The sequence below is a fragment of the Podarcis filfolensis genome (assembly GCF_964270895.1).
Source record: "Podarcis filfolensis genome assembly, chromosome: 5".
Taxonomy (NCBI): domain Eukaryota; kingdom Metazoa; phylum Chordata; class Lepidosauria; order Squamata; family Lacertidae; genus Podarcis; species Podarcis filfolensis.
The window spans coordinates 43,791,551-43,811,827 of record NC_139608.1 but is presented as its reverse complement, the minus strand read 5'-3'; the positions used below and the strand labels follow the sequence as shown (position 1 = coordinate 43,811,827).

At 43.8% G+C, this 20,277-nt stretch overlaps 1 protein-coding gene across 3 annotated transcripts in view; it reads right to left on the bottom strand.

Annotated features, from left to right (window-relative positions):
- TRIM8 (tripartite motif containing 8) overlaps positions 1–20,277 on the bottom strand; it is a 69,784-nt gene that overhangs the window by 152 nt on the left and 49,355 nt on the right. For 2 of the 3 annotated variants that reach the window (XM_083616439.1, XM_083616438.1), the window contains exons 3-7: positions 11,407–11,502; positions 10,347–10,580; positions 7,783–7,814; positions 6,126–6,241; positions 1,863–2,435 (exon numbers count right to left, since the gene is read on the bottom strand). In XM_083616439.1, coding sequence (XP_083472565.1) covers positions 1,863–2,435; positions 6,126–6,241; positions 7,783–7,814; positions 10,347–10,580; positions 11,407–11,502 — 1,051 coding nt within the window. Of the gene's footprint in view, positions 1–1,020; positions 2,436–6,125; positions 6,242–7,782; positions 7,815–10,346; positions 10,581–11,406; positions 11,503–20,277 lie in introns of those variants that run through there. The other variant, XM_083616440.1, reaches the window with a different exon arrangement.

Here is a 20,277-nt window from a genome sequence, read left to right as displayed (position 1 = left end):
GTGTAGAGAAAGCAGAGGGGGAAAATGAAAGTGAGGATGCAGTTTTGGAAGGGGAATTGGGTTTGCGAGGGTGATGTGGATGATTATAGCACTTGATCTTTAGGGTCCAGTCCCCACCAATACCTGTTTACTTACCCATGCTTACTATTTATGGCCTTGGGTAAATCACTTCTCTCTCAGCCCCAATCATTTGTCTTTGACAAAAAAAAACACAAATGTTGCAGAAGCAAAAGCAGGGGTTAAAAGGAGTTGTTTTGTACTTGGGAGTTCAAAGGGATGGTGATGGTGAATTTAAACTCCAGGCAAAAAAAAAGATTGACCAATAGTGCAATCCAGTGCAAATACACCCAGAGGTAAGACTCACTGCGTTTGATGACGGGGTACATGAGAGTGTATCCTACATATCGTACAACAGAGCTATACATTAATGTTCATTAATGGTTTAAAAACTGCATCTCTAGTATAGCCATGAACTCTTGCAAACAATGCTACCAAATGAATTAGAAAATGGTGTTTTAAATGAAAGAAGAGATGTTTGGGAAACCAAAGAGTGTGACATATTCTGCACTGCAGTGCACTGGCCAAAATATCCTATATGAAGAGCTACATCTTTCTTAATTTAACAGAGTCTCACATTTTTAACCAAGGCCTAGTGGGTGAGGAGTATAAGAACTCACCTGTCACATGCTGTGCATCTTATTTCTAAATACCCGTAAGTTACATATACCTTTTATTCTGCAGTACTACACCAATTCATGTTCAATTCAATGATTATATCCAAACTATATTCCCAATTTACTCCAGAAGGTGCAGGATATTGTGCAGCATATTTGACTAGCCTTCTTCAACAGTTACCTGGTACTTGCATTTCTGATTGAGATTATTCCAAAGGGAGCACATAAAGCAGAGTGCGAACTATTTTTAAATGCTGTCAGTTTTCTGTTTGAGTAACGTTTTCCTGTTCCCAGATGAGGCGTTGGTTGAAATAGTGCCCGCGGAGGCAAAGCAGAACAAAGCATGTGCACTAAGTGATCACATTTATTTGAATATTTTTTGTGTGTGTTCTAAAATTGGTTACAGAATAAATACCTGCACCTTATAACAGGAAGTCCACTTTTTTTTAATACAAAGTGCTTGTTAGAGGAAGTTGCATCAACGAAACACAGGAAGGAATGTGTGCATCTTGACACACACACTTCCCTCCTGGAAACTAAAACAGATTTTTTTATTTCTTTTTTTTAAAGTTTCTTTTCCCTTTTTTTGTGCATTTCATTTCCTGCCATTGTGTATTTACAAATCTCTGAAAGAAGGAAAAAAAATGCCAATATGCACGATACGTGGTCTTTTAACACAAAAAAAATCAGCCTTTTTAAAAAAAAATCTACAAATGTCATTTCTTAATGAATCAATGATAGAAATTTTCTCCTCTTAAAAAAATGGGAGGCGAAAAATAATTTTAAAAAGCAAAACCAAAAGAGCCCAGAGACTTTGAAATAGAAAAGGATCATCTGTCCCTTTAAAAGTTTTCCAAACCGGAAAGTAGCAATGTCACATGATCCAGAAATAGATGCTTGATTGATATCCTTGTTAAAATTTTTTCCACAGCTTCCCCCACCCTCCCGCCCATCCTGATACAAAGGAAGATTTTAAAAAAAAAATTAAATTAAAGACAGAGATGACAGCAATGCCCCTCTCAGATTCTGGCAAGTGGTAGGGAATAATGGAAATGGGTTTGATTTAAAAACGACAACGACAACAAAAGCTAGATTTAAAAAAAACAACAAAAAACTTTCAAAAATCAGTAAAGATTCTATCCAAACCAGATGGTTAACTGGTGACATAGTGTTTGGTGGAAGGCTGACCATAAACTCTATAGAAATCCTGGCGTCCGTGTTGCTGAGATGCATCAATCCATTCTCTCACTGCCAATCCCGGAAGTGACTGAGGTACGGAGGGAGCAGGTGGGAGGGGGTGGGAATATTCCTGCGACGACACTGTCCATGGAAAGTGGCCTGACCGTGGGTACGGTTGATGCCCGCTGTGATTGGATACTGAGGAACAGTAACAGTTGTCCACCGAGCAGACAAGGATTTTGCGCCCACCATACTGAGACAGCACAGACTGCTGAGATGATGTGCTGTTGGGGTAGTGAGAAGGGTTGAACATGGAGCCAGAGTGAACTGGTTGGGGGCCACTGGGAAGTCCTACTATGTGCTGGGTGGAGCTACAAGGCACCATGGGTTGTGCAGACTGGCCTTCAGCAGCCGAAGCCCCCTGGCTCACATACTGGCTGGCCACAGGTCCCGAAGAGGGCTCCAAGAAGCTGGCTTCCGGGAAAGCTGTGGAGTGCTTGCGCTTCTCGGCTCCTGAATTACTGACGCTGCAAGGGTACATAGGGATGCTCTGCAGGAACGGCACCGAGGTGCTGAAGGGACCTGTAGGAAACAGAGAAGACAACGTGCTGTCACCTTGAGCAAGAAGGCAGCCCTCTTTTCCAAGTTCCTGGAGCCAACTAGAAGCAACACCCCACCCCTCCCCCGGGCAGAGATCCAATTGCCCAGTTTTCCATGCAGCAATATAGGCCTCGGCAGAGAATGTCAAAGTATAAGGTCTGACCTCACAACCACATACTAAAAAGCACAAGAACACAAGCTGGGGGAAAGAGTCGCCAATCATTTACAGATTTTCCTGGCATTTTGCTCACTGTTCTCTTAGTTCTTCCACTATGTAAACAAACCCGGCATGGAAGTAAGTTAAGGGGTTTTGTTTTAGGATAAACTCACCAAGTACTAAATGTCAGAGAATGATCCTTCAGAGGCATGTGGAACCAGAAAATCTGTGACCACATAATGTCCTCTATAATCTGGCAGAGAAGACCTGCATAGTGCCAAACACTACAGAAAAAGGCAACATCCTAGGCCCTTCCTGTTTTAGAACTCAGAACTGCTTGCCAGCCTACAGTTCTTACACTAAACAAATGAACAGAAAATACAAGTTTCACAAAATGGCATATCCACGGTCTAGTGCGAAAAATCTGAAGATGGTGCTAATATCCATTGCTTCTTGTATTTGCATAATTGAGTTGGAGGTGTTTTTGATGCAGAACCTGGCTTTGGGGGACCTATCCCAGGAGCTCAAAGGTGAAGCTTTATAGCCACAACCCCTTTAACCATGTCCCTAATTTCCCACCCCCTGGCCTATTCCAGCCACAGGAGGTACAAGGTGAACGTCTGGTTGCATTAAGTGTCCTCTGCCAGCCAAGAATTACCTCACACCCTGCTTGCTAGGCAAGTCCAGACTTGGGATGCTCTGTATTATTAGTGGAGTAATTTAGCAGAGTCCAGGGGCTAAGAAACCAAGGGATAAGGGGGTGGAGAGAACTACAACACCTGGAGAAGACAAAGCTGAGCTGGATTCTCACGGCAGTTTCTTTGGCAGGTGAAGCTTAAAGTGCAATTCAATTTTTCAAGTCCACATATGGCTGAAAATCCAGACCAGGATTTTAAGGTATTCTGGTGGTGATGTCAGGCAAGCAAACACCAAGATACCTCTAGCCAACTAGAGTTCTATGAGCCCTGCCATTTGTTTTCCCAAGCTCATATTCAAACCTTCTGAGTTGTTGCTTGCTCCCTCTGCCTGGAAGATCATCCCTTTTTGACCCATCAAGCGATCTCTCCTCAACCTTGTGTCCTCAAGATATTTTTTATTACAGCTGCTATGCTGTCTAGGGCTAATGGCACTGCACTCCCAAACATCTGGAGTGTTTTGGGTTGGGGAAAACTTCGTTAAACCATTGTGACTTCTTGTTCCACAACAGTCATTCTTTTTTCTCTTTTTTTGAACCTCCTGCAATAACTAGCAATCTTTCCACCCTATTCTTGGTTGTTCTACTATCCAGCCTTGTGCTTGCCCTGCACTTTTTCACCCTTTGGCAAAACTAGTTGCAGATCAATGCTCATATTTAGTAGCTTCTCAAAGGCTTCTTGATCATCAGCTTGGAATATAAGACATTTTCAGCATAGCCTATTCTCTTTGCAGACTCAGAGAATCAGGGAGCTGACTCCAATTCCCTGATATCCCTAGATTTAAACCACCTTTGACAGATTTCCATTCAGCTTATTCTTCAAAATTCCCAGGGAAGGAAGCTCTATCTCTGCTGAAGGGAAATAGATTTACTGCCAAACTGCTTTTAAAATTCAGGAGGGTTCTCCCCCCTCTTTCAATATTTATCCTAGATTTGGAAGGCTGCAGTTTGAAACCCCTGCTTCTTATCCTAGCCTCACACTGCAATCCTATACATGCCTACTCAGAAGTAAGTCCCTTTGAACTCAGTGGGACTTACCTCCATGGAACTGTGTATAGCCAGAGGGCTGCTGCTGCATTCCTCCTTGGGTATTCTTTCAGTGGGGAGGGGCACGGCATGCCAGGGGTAGGTGGAACCAAAGGCAAAAGTGGGCAGAGCAATGGGTGTGACTGTCTACATTACAGCCACACAAAAGCCAGAGCTTTCTCTACAAATAAAACACTTCATATGCCCAGCCACACCTCTCTCCCTCCGGGCCAACAAGAGGCATTTTTGCATTTCAAGTATATATTCTACCTAAGCAGAAACACTAAAAAAAAAATGTGGAGGCAGTGAGGGCTATGGGTGGGGGCAGAATCCCAAGTGCCATTAGAAAGGTCTGGAGGGCCACATCTAGCCCCCAGAGCCTGAAGTTTCCCACCTCTGAGCATTACGATCCTGGCATACAGCCCATTCACCTTCTTCTTCACAAGAGCCACTATTTTGGGTGTAAAATCTAATACCATATCCAAAGCCTTCTTTGTGTCAAGCTCAGCTGCGCTATCTTTTCTTTGCATGCTTAACCCACGGTCTCACACACACACACTCCAAATCCCTTTCAAAAATGGAAAAGCACTCCAGCTGAAGCCAAACTACAGCCAACTTATAGAGCAATGTTTTCCCCTCCCATGCGTTGTCTGCGATGTTTTTGTTACTGCAACCCAAAAGTGAAAGTGTTTTTAAGAAGGGGTTGACAGGAGCACTATCTTTGCTGAGTCATAGTCGGGCTGAAGACAGCATGTACATTTAAGGTTTCTTACAGAGAGTAATAAGAGCTTTCCTGACAGGCACTGGGATTGTATTTGGACACACAGAAAGAAATACAGAGACCAAAAGAGGAAGGCTGTGGCTGAAAACTTATGCCATGTTACATACGAGTGAGCCCCTGAAAATGCCACACGCAAATATGCTTAGGAATCAGACCCTATACAATTTGTTAATTGGAAGTAAGTCCTTCCCAAAGATTTAGTGGACAGTACTTCCAAGTAGAGCGGGGCTGCAAGGGACAACAAGAAGTCAGAGGCGACACTGTCCATTGGGGGAGGAGGAAGAGAAGAGGCAACTAGCCTGAAATATCAGAGTTAAAGGTTGCAAACCTGGACATGATGTGTTTCTCTAAGTCATGAAAACACATCATCCAAGTATTTCCAAGTGTAACATCCAACTGTTCCTGATTTGAAAGACAGGTACCAAAAACAAGACAAAGACAAAGAAAAGCCATCCTTCCTAATCAGAGATCATAAATTGCCCCAAGATTACTCTGGGATCAACCGCACTGCAGGAATAAGAAGAACTACCCTTAACAAACTGCCCATACCCTTTTAGGATCACTCTCCCCTGCTTTGAAAGCCATGCGCCTAGGGGCTGGGGAGGCTCAAGACAGTCTGAGTTATTCCAGCACTGCTACTTTCTACTTCCTACTTCACTTTTATATATATAGAAGGAATTACATGTGACTGCAGAATTTTCTGGGGTTTTTATCATTTGCCTTAATCTCAGGGTAGCTAGCTGGTGACAAGTAATGATCAAATCCAAGAGACTGATCTCAAACAATAACATACAGCAAAAATAAACTTGGCCCCTGAGAAAACCATGGCATGGAACATCCGCTCCCTACCTTTCCCATCCTCACCCTTTCAATGATATTTGGATTTCTAGTTCAAAGCACCACTCTGACCAGCAACATCAAGGCTGTGTGTCGTATACAAAGACAGATGAGAGCATTCCCTCCTGGGTTCAGGTGTGCCTAGGAGACGGAAGGGTCAAGAGAGGCATCACTCACCTTCCAGAAGCTTCCGCAACTGTTTTTCCTTCTTGGCAATCTCATTCAGGAAGAGCTTGGAATTGAGGTGGCCAATCTTGGGAGGGGGCAGGCTGCCTCCTGTGCAGTTCTGGGTCCTTTAAAAAAAGGGGGGGCATTATACTACATTACAGACTGACGTACTGCACTGACTTTCCTCCTCCTACTATCTGCTGAAAAGCAGATTGTAATTCCCTTCTGAGTTGGGCCAACTGGTTCTTTCCTTGACTTTGTGTCATGCCACATTACTCGCTTTGATTCCATTCACCACTACCATATTCTCTTTCAACATTTTCCTGTCATCAATACTGATCAAAATTACCTAGTTTCACTAACACAGTTTTATTTTATTCTTATTTTGCATTGTGAGTGGAGCTACAGAGCAGAACCCAATGCTGTAAGAGCCCCCCCCCCCCGCCACTACTGCACACACACACATTGCCTACAGCTAAGTAACACAGGACCCACAGATAAGACAGAAGCATGATTTGAGTGCAGTTCAAGAAGATACACTCTTTTAGAGGTGGGATTTGGTCAACTAGATTCTTACAAAGTGTGAACAACCTGTCTTGCAGGTTAGAATTGCCCCTGAAAACGCTGTGCTGATTTTTAACTGGATTTTGCACAGCTCGTCAATCAGTTCTCATCTCATCTCCCTCCAATTCATGAAAAAATACCTTTAGTACCAAGTACTGAGGTCCAGCGCCGAGGGCCTTCTGGCGGTTCCCTCATTGCGAGAAGCAAAGCTACAGGGAACCAGGCAGAGGGCCTTCTCGGTAGTGGCGCCCGCCCTGTGGAACGCCCTTCCAGCAGATGTCAAAGTGATAAACAACTACCTGACATTCAGAAGACATCTTAAGGCAGCCCTGTTCAGGGAAGTTTTTAACGTGTGATATTTTATTGTATTTTTGGTTTTTATGGAAGCCGCCCAGAGTGGCTGGGGAGGCCCAGCCAGATGGGCGGGGTATAAATAATAAATTATTATTACTATTATTATTATTATTTTCTACCTGTGGAAGTGGATAGGCATTATAATCCATTTTTCTCTCAGCTTTCTTTAAGGAAAGCTGAACAGATCATGCATCTTAATTCTTTCACAGTAAATAAGGCTTCTTCTCTTCTTAGCACTGTGCTGAGCTCAAGATATAAACACTAGAATTCAGCAGTAGCACCTCATCCCTACTTCTAGCAAGACTGTAACTCCCCGATAAAGCAGCAGTTCCCAAACTCCTCCCCCACTTGATGACTTTTCTGTCTGTTGCAGCAATTGTAATGCTAGATGCTGTATGATTTTTAAGGATGGTTAAGTCCAGTCAAAGGAAACTATAGGGTTTGGTGCTCATCTCGCTTCAGGCCAAGGGAGCTGGCATTTGTCCACAGACCACCTACGTACCACTGCCTTTACCTGCTGTTTTTTTAGACATGCCAGGGACCACATAAATGAAGCAGACCACAGTCTGATGGAACTCTATCGCAAGGTTTCCCCAATGCCGTGGGAGGAGCAGTAGCTTAAGATGTCTACAAAACACTCCTTTTGATACCTATTGCTCTCCCCAAAGAAGATCCTCTAGATTAGCTGTATCATAGACATGCACCCTCCTTCACCCAAACCCAGACTGCCAGGAAATTGATTTCTTACCTATCCATCAAGATTTTCACCGACTTGGTATTCTAGGAGGCAATAGAGAAAATGGAATCAGAAGCTGTAAGTCATGCAGACCTCTTGTGGCACAGCAGCAGCACCTTTCCTCATTTCTGTAGATTTCTCTGTCGTCTCCCTCACACCCTCATTGATTTCATATGAAGGACATTCCTCTTACTCAACCACCCATCCTCACAAACAGCCACACACTATACTTCCCAGATACAGCAGCACTATCTGAGAGAGGCCACAGCTCAGAGCAAAGCACATAGGTAGAGATCCCAGATTCAGCCCCTGCATCTGCAGCAGAAGGATCTTAGGCAACAAGGCTAAGGCTGACAAAGCCAAGGCCCTGAAGTCCAATGCCAGTCAGGGCTGCAGTACTGAGCCCTGTAGGTCACTAGCCTCGGAATTATGCAGCTCCTTATAATGAACTAAAGGTAGATAAAGCTGGGCTGCTTTACAGGGCTGTTGTAAAAACATTGTAATGATAATATATGTAATCCACTTTGAAGTACTACGTAATGCTAAGCTGCTGTTACTATACCAAAAGTCTATTATTTGAGACTCAAACAACACCTTTGCATCCCTCTGTTGAATGGAAGCATCTGCCACCAGATTTCAAGCTCAGTCCTTAGCAGTGCACAACACCTTAACAAAAGCAAAATAAATGCTGCCACTTTGAAGAATTATTCTGAGTAATTTATGGCTTGGCTCCAGTCCTCCAGGATAACAAAGGTGGAACTAGAAGGGCCGTTTTCATTCGTCTTGTGAATATGCTCTCTAAACCAGGTGTGCCAGGCAGAAACTGCCTCTTTAATTCAGATGATGATGATGATTATTATGGGAACTTCAGCTCCCCCCCCCCCAACATCGTTAAACCAGCATCTTGATTCTAGACTTTAACTTGTCACTTTAGCTACAGTCCAGAACAAACCACTAACTCTGAAGCACAAGATTACAGAGGCTATTGCTTTCATTTTCCTCCACCACTCTAGCCTCATGTCATCTCCCTACTGTCAGAACAATGCCAACAAAAAACTCTGTCCTCCAGCTCAAAGGCCATTTTATATAGCTATATTGCACCCTGGCAAAAAAAAATTTTAAAAAATCCATTTGCTACAGGCTACCACTCCAGGTTCTGGATATTTATTGAAGCACAATTAGGCCAACATTGGTGGATCAGCTCAGCTAAAGGGATATACTCCAGTAGGGTGTAAATACCCTGCCAATCAGCTGCTGAGATTTACTTAGAAAGCCTCTTTTTGACAGACAGCACTGTTCAAGGGGTCAAGGGCATATCGTCTTTCTAAAATGAGGAGTGGGCCATCTGGTCTATGTGATGGGGAGATTAACCCGAGAGGGGGTTGCTCAGCAATATCTTACACCAGAGCACAAGTTGAGATGCCCCTTGTATTCATTAGCCTGCTGCATGACATGACAAGATTCAGTTTACGAATCCGGAAAGGGAAACCTGCTGGGGACATCTCGGTGCCCCACCAGCTGCAACGGAAATCTCCTAGTATGACATGTTATACAAAGCAGCACCTAAAATTGCAAATCCCATCTTCCTGAACCTAAGAAATGTTGAGTTTTTCCCTGGTGGAACTTAACTCCAAAGTAGTAACCGTCCATATATATATCATCCCCCTCCCCCAGCCTTAAATGCTTGGTGTTTCTTATGGCAGCTAGCACACCTTCCTAGTTTAATCCTTAACTTTGAGTTGCCAGGTGCTCCTTATTCTAAATAACATTCCTGTGAGGTAGATTAGGCTTAGGGCTCCAGGCACTGCCTGGCTAGGCTGCCTTAGCTTCAGCCTGAATGCTGCATAATATGCATTCATGGCTATGCCCTGAGATCTCCGCCAGCTCCACATTTCTGATAATGTGCTACTTGCCACCACTTCCTCCCAAGAGCTCAGGGTAGCCTACACTGAGTTTTCCTGTCTTCTCTTCCGAACAACTCTGTGAAGTGGGTTAGACTCACGAGATGGTGAACGGCTCAAGGTCAAGGGGGGATTTGAACTTGAGTCTCCCTGCTATATGTCCAACACCCCTCTGCTCTCAATAACACAGAAAGAAAGGGGTGCCCAATCCTTTTCCAATCAGTTCTTCCACAATTTCAGCATGACAATTTAAAATGTCACAAGGCACACACATTTTGCATGATGTTCTTGAGTATCTACACACAAGTAGAAAGCAAGAAGTAACCCTGACAAATAAACATTACTCCGCATCTCTGAGATCTTTTGGAAGATGAAACTACCCTGGGTTGAGCTTTTCCCTCTGAAGCTTGGTCATCCTTATGGGCAGGTAAGTAGCCCAGTGTAGGGAAGGAGTGGGACTCCCAAGTTGTGCCAAACAGTTAATTAATTCATGGAAGGTAGGAGGGAAAAGCAGAAGCTTCCATTTTTGTGGATGAACGTGGAGCTGTGTCAAGCTGAGGCTTAAAGCGGCCATTTTGGGGTTGGGGTTGTCACATAAGCTCCAAGTCCTTCCCTTATTCCTGCTGCCAAGTGCTCCACCAGACCCTCCCCTTCCCCAAACACCCCCCACTTCACCTTCATGAAGTTGATGTCCTCGGTCTTGTCATACATGACCTGAACGGAGCTGAGCAGCTTCTTGGCCTCCTGCATCCGCTCGCTGAGGTGCAGCACCTGGGCAGCATTCTCGTTGCAGAATTTTGCCTGGGCCTTGTCTAGGATCTCCATCGTCTTGCGCAGATCCTCCTCAAGGATCTGGTGCATCTTCTCATACTGCAGGCGCACCTCGTCCTTCAGCTGGTTCACCTTCTCCTGGTGGTATAGAAGGGGGAAGAAAAATGCCTCTTGTTAGCCTCCCTTCATCCCTACTTGCTTTATCTTTTGTGACTGAGGCTGGGTGGGGAGGATGTACTCTGAAACTAAATGACTGGTGTTCCTTTATGCAGTAGCTATGCCTAGGGCACCTACCCAGGCTCTCATTTTTTTCTGAAGAACAAAAAAGCATAGGTTACTGACTTTGCTTTGATCAGACTAGGAGGGAGCCACAAGAATACAGAGTTGTTCAGTAAAGGAACAGGATAGAGTGGCTATCCAGTTTGGGGGAAACGAAACTAGTAGCCATTGCAGAGGGAACACCAGGCAACCAGGAAGAGAATGGGGATATAATAGCTAGAAGGAGGCTGTGAGTGAGGACTCTTGGTCTTTGTTCCTTATCACAGAAGAAGAAAGTGAGGTTTCTTAAGTAAGGCACCAGGAGGGATAGGATGATGGGAACCAAACCTTAATAGGTCCGTCCCTGCTCAACAAAGCAAGGTCTTAGATTTACAGCTGTATGGAGAGATGCTTGCAGAGTTGGCCATTTTTGCTCTCTCTGCCAAAGACTTCACACCCTTATGTCCTTTAAACTTTGGCTATAGGGTTTGCTTAGGACCTACAGCAGGCAGGCCCTTTATAAGGTCATTCTGGCAGAATAAGGACTTCTAACCTAAGATTCCATTATTGCTATGCTGGCTGAAACTTTCTCCCTTCCCAGTTCCTCTATCAAGGTATTTCCTTGACTGGTGGGTAATTGCAGCCCAGCATCCTTCTTGCGTCTAACCCTGGGGAGGGGAGGGAAGAAGAGAGAAATCCAAGTTACTTCAACCAGCCGCTTGTCAGACTCCAACTTGTAGAGCTGCTCCTCAATGTCTTGTTCGCGTTCCTCCAGGCGGTCCTGCTGCTTCACTAGCATCTTCTGCAAGAAAAGGGACAAACAGGAAAATCAAGAGTCAGAAAAAGTGTGTTCCAGAACTGGTTTACAAGTTACCTGGAAGCAGGATAATTTTAAAATGACTTATGCATTACTGCTTTTGATGTAATGTATCAAATGGAGCTTGCATCTCACACCTACAGTGAGAGCCATAAGTCAAAATGTCTTCTAGAACTCTTAGCTCTCACTCTTCACAGAAACTCATTGACTATCACTACTGCTTTGTTCCTCTCCTTGCGCAAGTGGGAGCAACAAACAATGTTGCCCAGGTTTAGTGTTAATGTCCATGCCAGGAAACCCTCAAACAAACTCTGAAAGGGGAGCGAAGAGCAAAAGCTTGGCTTCACATCATGACTTGCTTGTAGCAAAATAAACCACTTTGAACAGAGTGTGAAGTCTGGCTTTGTTGTTTGTTTCTCCTGCTGGGTGAAACAGTGAAACGAGAGTCATTCGCTGTCATGGATTGGCTGGAGGCAGAGTAGTGGGAGGCACCAGCTGGGAAACCCCCAAGGGGACCCCCAGGGGAAGAAGGCTCAGAGCCAGGAGACTGGTGGTGGGATGACCATGAGTGGTCAGAGGGGGGGAAAGGAGCAGAAGGGAGGAAGGAGGTGTCCAAAGGCAACAGGGTTTAGTGAGCAGGAAGAGCCTGAGGCAGAGAGCAGTCCTGAATCAGAGGCTGGAGAGGAGGAGGGCCAGGAGACAGAGATGAGGCCGGCTGCTGAAGAATCCAGGGAGTCTCCCCTTCCTGCTGCAGCTAGCCCCCCCCCCGTCTCTCACAACACACACAGAAATGAAAAGAGCAGAGGAGAGATTGTTGTTGCATGCAGACACTGTCCCCAATTGCTTGGAAAAAACCCGGGAGAGGAGGGGACTTAGGCAGCTGTGGGAAGGTGCGAACCTTCAGTCCTTGCAACTGCCTCATTGGGTGTCAAGACCTACTGGGAAGAGTTGCTGGGATCACTAAGCCTGTGCTGTTTTGGTTTCTTCGTTAAAGAGTTAACATCGCCAACACTGTGTTCTTTTATCACTGACCTACATCTGACTCTGGCTCCTGACACCTGCATGTCCACGCTAAAGCATAAACTATGGTGCATCACGATGCCCACACACAGCCACTGTGACATTACAAGAACAAGGAAAGCAGTCTCCCTCCCAAGCTCCAAAAAAAGAATAAAGTTTCTAGAAGACACATGAGCTGCCTTTTCAGGACCATCCTGTGTTATAAATATGCAGCGTCCATCGTTTCCTGGCTAGTTCCCTACATGAGCTTTCAAAAACATACCCAGAGAGCTAAAATGTCATGAGGAGAACTCCAAGACTTCTTGATCCTGAAGTTCCCATCCCCTCAAGCCCCTCAAAAACTTATTTTCTTGTTAGCAACAATTTTCTTGTTAGCCACAAAAATAACCTAGGGAAAACAATAATGTAGCCAGTTTGGAGAAGATGGAGGGCCTGCACTCCTCACTTGGAAGATCTCCCTTTTGGTATTGGATACCATGCTGGATCAGACTGAAGGCATCTTCTAACCATTAGCCCGTTCCCTTAAAAAGGCATCTCTGATCCCTTGAAGCCAGGGTAACTGGCTCAAGACCACAGGCAGAGCAACCCTTCTGGTGGGAGTTGTGGGAGATCAACAACAGAGGTACCCTCCATCTCCTAAGCCCCTGCTTCTGTCCTTTTTTGTTCCCTTCAATTGCCTCTTAAGCAAGGGAATTAACTAGGTATGTTCCCATGCCAGTGGTTTCTGGTTCTGTTTGGTGCTATGAGGGAGACAAGGATCCTGTTGAGCAGACATCCACACAAGCCACCCTTTCAGCCCCGCCTCCATCACAGCTACAGTCTCAGAAATTTCTGAAGTCATCCAGAAAGGACCTCTAGCAATGCAGTTCCCCCTTTGCCTGTGGAGGGAGATTCACAATATCCTATAGCTCCTGGGACACCTCTGCGATTATCGATTGCATCCTTAACAAGGTCTGATCAATCCCTGAATAAATGTGTTTTTAACTCCATCCCCAAAGCCATGAACAAGCTTAGTTTATCATATTCAGAGAGTAACAGCAAAAGTTTCTACCCACCAACCTCACCTTTCCCAAGCATGCTTGTAGACTGGCAATTCTATTCCATGCTGGAAATGTGTTAATTGTTGTGTGATAATGTCATGGTTTTGTCAATCAAAAATTGAAAAGTATGAATCTCAGTGTGAGAAAACCTGAGAGGTATCTCACTCATGCTTTTCTTAACATATTTAGAAATATTTTAATTATTTAATTTCTATCTGACCCCTCCCCCCCCCCCAGGAGTCAAGGGCAGCAAACAGCAACAAATTAGCAAAATAATGGGCCTTAATCAACTAAATAGTTGCAGTGGCAGAAGCCCTTACAAGAATTCCCACTAATCCAATGGGAATATCCTTCTCTACTCCCACTGCATGTGCCCCCCACAATCCTCTGAGTCTGCTCTGGAAGGTTGGAAGAACCCCTAAAACAGATTGTGGAGCGCATTGGTGAAGGAGATGGAAATAAATTATTGTGGTATAAGGAAAATCCTTGCGCTGAGGAAACCATAACCTTAGCACTACGTTGAACAGAAGCCAATACACTTAAAAACAAAACAAACACATATCTAAAACATTTTTTTAAAAAAACAGTCTCATGCTCTCACAGTTAATTATTTCAAGGTTATTATTAACACAATGGGCAACACTATAACATATACAAGAGTTCGGCTTTCATTTTGCTTGACTCCGTCCTGTTTGAGGCTTATGTACGTTTTCCCTCAGTTTTACTTCATATTTAATTTTTGAGATTTTTTATTATTGTCATGATTCTTATATCAATAAACCATATAGCTGCTTGCCATTTTTAAAGTACTTTTTAAAAAATGTACTACTGACACACCTAAGAAGATAGACATCGTAAATAACAGAAGAGTTTGACTCTGGTTATCAACAGCACGACTTAGGAAATGCCAAGTAATACATTTTAGATTGATCTGGCAAAAAGGAAGGAAGGAAGGAAGGAAGGAAGGAGCACACTATGAAGGAACATGGAAGATTAAGTGGTGGAAGGAATATATACTACTGATAGTACAGCAACCAAAGAGACCAATAATATTGGAATGCTTATATCCCCCAGTGCAGGCCTCTACAACTTGTGACCCATTTAGCCTACCAGGTACTCAACATGTCTTCTACAGACACAAACATGAATCAGTATACATGCTTGGTAGGTCACAAGTTGTGCAAGCCTGCTCTAGTGTAATATCAACTGAAGGTATCAACTTCCATATTGTGCCCAATTTTTAGTTAACTGCCTTCACTAGGCTGGCTTTTCCAGGCCCTCATCCAGCCCAGATATCATATCTGGAGAAATGACCAGGGTGGGAGGAATAAAATGGCACTTTTGACAATGGCACAATGAATGCATGGGGCAGAAATTAATCCAGACATTGCAATTTTCAGTCCTTTCTGAAGAGTGGGGGAAGGACATTATTTATAATGGATCTTCACTGGTTTGGAAGACGTAAGAGAGATGAAAGGGCTTTAAGCAAACACCTTTTCGGATGAGAAAGCTTCCTGGTTGACTTCATGCAGCTGGGGAAGTTGATCTCATTTCTGGCAAATGAGCTTTTTTGTGATAATAAAAGATCCAGATAAACTAGTCCTGCAGAGTCTTTATCTTCTGCATCAACAAATGTGTTTGGTGTATAATCTTAACAGTAAAATGCAAACCTTTGTCCCATATAACATTGTCCAGCTATGGTACTGATCAACAATTATTTCACATGATGATTAAGCTCTATCCAATTGCTGTGGCTATTGCTGATCAACTATCATGTGGATAATTGCAGTTTACATGTTTGTTTAATTTGCACCTGCCCTTCTTCCAAAAAGCCAAGGACATTTTATCCTTGCAACTGCCCTCTGGGGCAGGCCAGACTTAAAAGACAGCAACGTGCCCAAGGCCACTCAAGGAGATTCTTGTCAGAGCAGGGATCTGAATCTAGGTCTCCGTGGTTCAAGCCAAACATTCTATCCATTACATCACAGCGGCTCCCATAATCATAGTATGATGACTCACTAGGTTAACTAGGCAACAATGAAAGATCAAGGCACATCACAGGGAATAAATAAGATTTGTGGCACAGATCCCACGTGGCTTAAATAAGCAAGCCACGCCGTACAACTCAGCCTGCCGTGTGAAAAATCTCTTCCCAATTCCAAAGACAAAGAGAAAGCAGGGCAAGATTAAAGAGATCCGACACTTTATCCTATGTGCCACATTGGGTGTCATACAAGGAGATAATGTTGATTAACATGGCTGTATGGATCAGCTCCTATCCATTGATGAGGAAAAAAACAACCACACCTGACAGCTGTATAGAAAAAGCAAGGCTGGATTTGTTCCATGTGTTGTGATCACTGAACACACAGAACTTGGAATCCTGGAAACATGCAGGCATTTGAATATATATAAGGCAGGTAGGAGACTCTGTCTCCCATAAAACAGAGGGAAAGGACAATCTATTTATTAAACTTGTAGCCCACTCCACCTCCACATAAGTCGCAGCATCTTACACCTACTTCCCAAGAGAGCTCTTATCCAGGCAGAGCCAAGCCTTCCACGAGCTTTCAGCGGTGGAGCTTCATCATGTGCTTTCAGGCGACTCTGAACCAATGAAGAATCATTTTTTCCCCAAAATAAACAAACGTCTATATATTTTGTTTTGTTCCCTCCCCTTCTGTCCATCTACCCACCCTTTTAGCCATCACATTGTACTGGCCAAATTCAGAGTGTGAACCTAAAGGCAGAGCATCATCCTCTTAAGATTTTCATTGAACAGCACACAGAAGAATTTGGGGTGCTTTATAAAACATGATGGTGGGTGATAAGATCTGCTTGATTTCTTCCGAGCACAGGATTCTTATTTTATTTTTAATAGCCATCATCTGACTGAAGAAGTTAACTCCTTAATTGTATGAGTTTTAAATCAATCCACTTTGCATAAATTCCATAAGTGAAAACAACAACAGTTGCAAAAGAAGAACACGTTTCTTGCTTTTTAGGCAACACTTTATATGTGCATAGTGGAGAGAAGAAACATTCCCTCCACAGGGAGAAAGATGGGGAAATACCTCTCCTAAGATGGCAACCACCACATATGACTTTTTTTGGGTACTAATCTTTAAATTAATTAGGTATTATTATTATTATTATCATTATCATTATTATTATTATTATTTTAAATCTACCTGCCTAATCATCTAATGGTTAATCTAATGATTAACCAACAGAGCACCTCCCCTATCAATGGTTGAGGAGGCAGGACACTGCACAGTTTACTCTTTGTTGGAGAAGCACTGCACCCCTTGCTGCTCCCCAGTGGGAATAGGATTACTCCAATGTGTTGCAGCCCAATTTTCAATGTGCAGTTTAGATTATTTAGGGTAGGAATTTGGATTTATTTTCATGCAGAACACATTTTCCCTAATTAGATAACTTCTGCCGGATCTGATAAATATCTATTATATTTTTAGGGTTGAGGAACGAATGAAGGACACCGACAGAAACACTGCTCACCCAAACCATTTCAGAGGCCGTAGCAGAGTATTTATACAGATCCAAGCATACATAGACCTAGAGATACAGAAGGCGGCAAAGCATTTTAGAACCAACCCTTCCAAATGCTCACTCTCTCTTCTCTGTGGTAGCAAGCCTTACTCTGCAAATGGAAGTAGAGCTGATGCTGATTTGTTGGCATGCAAAGGTCTTTCTCTCCAGGCTTTTGGGGAAGAGCATTTGAACTTGTGTGTTGTTGTGTGTGCATTAAAAACCATTATCAGATGGGGAAAACCTACTCTGCCCTCAAATACTGAGTTTCTGTAAAAGAGAGAAGGGTGGAAAGCTGGACCTAACTGACCAATCCCAAAATGGCTACTCAGTTTGAATCATCTGCTCAACAGCTTGGCTTGGAGAAGCTGGTCTCCAGCCAAAAGCTGCTAGTACAGGATCGGTACTGGGCACCTCCAGACGCTGCACCAAGGGCACGCTCACAGAGAGAGAGAGAAAATCCACAGACGTTTGCCCTTAATTCTCTCAGTGCACCTAATCCCCCTCAGGAGAAAAAAATCTGCCTAGTTTCAAACCTTTAATGAAAACAGGGGAAGGACAGAGCAGGAGGAAATGTTAACTGGTTAGGAGCAGGCAAGGGAGTTTGTGGGAGGGGGAAAATGACAGCAAAGACCAATTTTGAGGGGATTATTATTAACTACCACTTGGGGTTTATAATCAAGTAATTAATTCTGGGTCTAGGCAGGGGGAGGTGGGAGGGGGATTAATTGCACTGCAGAGGAAGGCCACCATCTTCTCTTTAGGCAGTGAGAAAGAATTTGGTGTTTGCCCTCCCGTTTCCTCTGCTTTTACCTCAAGGTCTAGGCACCTCAGGCCTCCTGGGAGCAGGAAATGGCGGGGAGGTTGCAGAAAGCTCTATGGGAGTTGGGTGGGCTCTTGATTGTTTCATTGCCCGACAATAGGCTCACTCACAGACTCTATTTCTTGAGGAAGGAGGAGATCTGCCTACTCCAGTGCTTTTTAGGTTGCTGCTTCCCCCACCCTATTTTCTTCTGGAATGTTTTATCTAAAGTGCTGCTGCATTTGTGCACCGAGGGATTCTCAGGCAATATCATTGGCTAGTTAGAAATGAGAGATGCATTCTGCCTGAGCAAAGTTGCTCCGTGCAACCACAGCTGTTTTCAAGAGCTCAGCTACTCGGCTAGTTAATTAAGATAAGCTCTGCAAAAGCTGAGCTATGAATCAGTTAAGACTCGTAACCACCCCCAAACGGAGCAAAAATGTTACATAAATGAAGAAACAAAGGGATTAGATGCCTGGCTATAAAATATGGTGGCGACTTGAAACAGGCGCATACCTTCACTTTTAACATTTTTGAGCACATCTGAATTTTTAACATCTTTCTGGAAATATGAGCTGAGAAAGGCCAAAGCTAAAAAAAATCCCTGGCCACGCTTCATTCGCTTTCCTGTCAAGCACAGGGTCGAGAGGTGATACTTTCGCATCCACCTCAACTGTTCCTTATTAGAGGGACATCCCATGTTCGGCTCTGGTTCTCTCTTGGTTTTAAGAGACTGATGCTTTGTGTAAGTACTCGCAGCATTTGTGACACTCAGGAGAGAAGCAGCTTTAAAATAGAAAACGAGAGAAGCTTTAAAATAGAAAAGGCAAATGTGAGAGGTACAAATCTGCAGCACTTGGGGAGTCTATTCCAGGCATCACTCTTCAGGCATCCCTGCCCCTAATGTTGGAGGCCACAGATAGAAGAGGGAGACTGTTTTGCGATGCAGTATCTCATTTACCAGGGAACAAAAGGCCCTCTGCATTTTGGAGGTCCCTTATTCCAGTGATAATATTGCATCCACATGTGATGCCAAGGGAGGAGGTTTTGATGCAAGGACAATAGTTGTGCGACTGTTTTGCCCAATCCCTTCCACAGCCTTCCTAGAAATGCACACTTGCATATGAGAAAAAAGCTGCAAGTGGTCTGAGACCTGATTTTCTTTTCATGAATGAAATGAAGTTTGCCTCCCCCCCCCCCACTTTCACTTCAGCCCCTTGTATATACTGAAAATCTGCTTCTCGGGTGAGAGACCCTTGGTAATAGGGTGGGGAACTGCAGATGAAGAGGAAGGGAGAGATGGAGAAATGACTCAGGAACCAGGCCAGGATCCAGCCTGTACCAAATACTTTAAATAATAAAAAAGGCTCACCTAATATGTGAGATGGGAAAGGGGAGAAAAGCCTTGCTGTGCTTTTCTATTTTAATCAGTATTACTGGGAAAGCATTGCAGAGGAGAAATTACACAGCCTGAAATCAGATAGCTTCCATTAAAGAAAATAATTAAACATGATAAAGGAGTAAGTTAACAGAATAGGGTATGCAGGGCATGGGAAGGAGAAGCTGCATTGCTGAGCACTAATTTCACAAGAAACATTGTATTACCAATGACATTCCCACGCATTCCCACATGGCAAGCATAACAACAAGGGAGGTGCTATTTGAGGGGTGCATCACATTTCCCTCAGGTACATTATTAGGTGGTATTCAACTAAGCTTCACTTAGCGAGCATTCACTGAGATGAATGGACCCCACACATTAATTTCAGCAGGTCTACTCTCAGTAAAACTATGCTGAATACCACCCAAAGTGTTTTGACAGCTCGGGGAAAATACTGTTGTTGCAAATGAAGCACAACCTCCAAGGAAGATACATGAACTGTGGGCGATAAAAATACACTTAGGCCACCCCTGCACCATGCATTTAAATCACTATTTTAACATTTTAACAGCCATGGCTTCTCGTAAGGAATCCTGGGAACTGTCGTTTGTTAAGGGTGCTGTGAATCGTTAGAAAACCCCTATTCCCCTCACAGAGCTACAATTCCCACTTCCCTGTGAAGGAGGATTGTGAGGGAAATAGGGGTCTCCAAACAACACCCTGAACAAACTATGAAGCCATGACTGTTAAGGTGGTATAATAGTGCCTTAAATATATGGTGCAGATGTGGCTTCACTGTGCTGAAAGGCTTGGAGAGTACTTCTGCATGAGTGGTTTTTAAAAGATCTGTTAATGTGAATGTGCATTTGAACATACAAATTATTATGGGGTGGAGGAACTACATGAACAGTGTTATGTCAGAAACTCCTCTCACACCTTCAAGTCCCTTTTTACTCTTTTACCTCAGG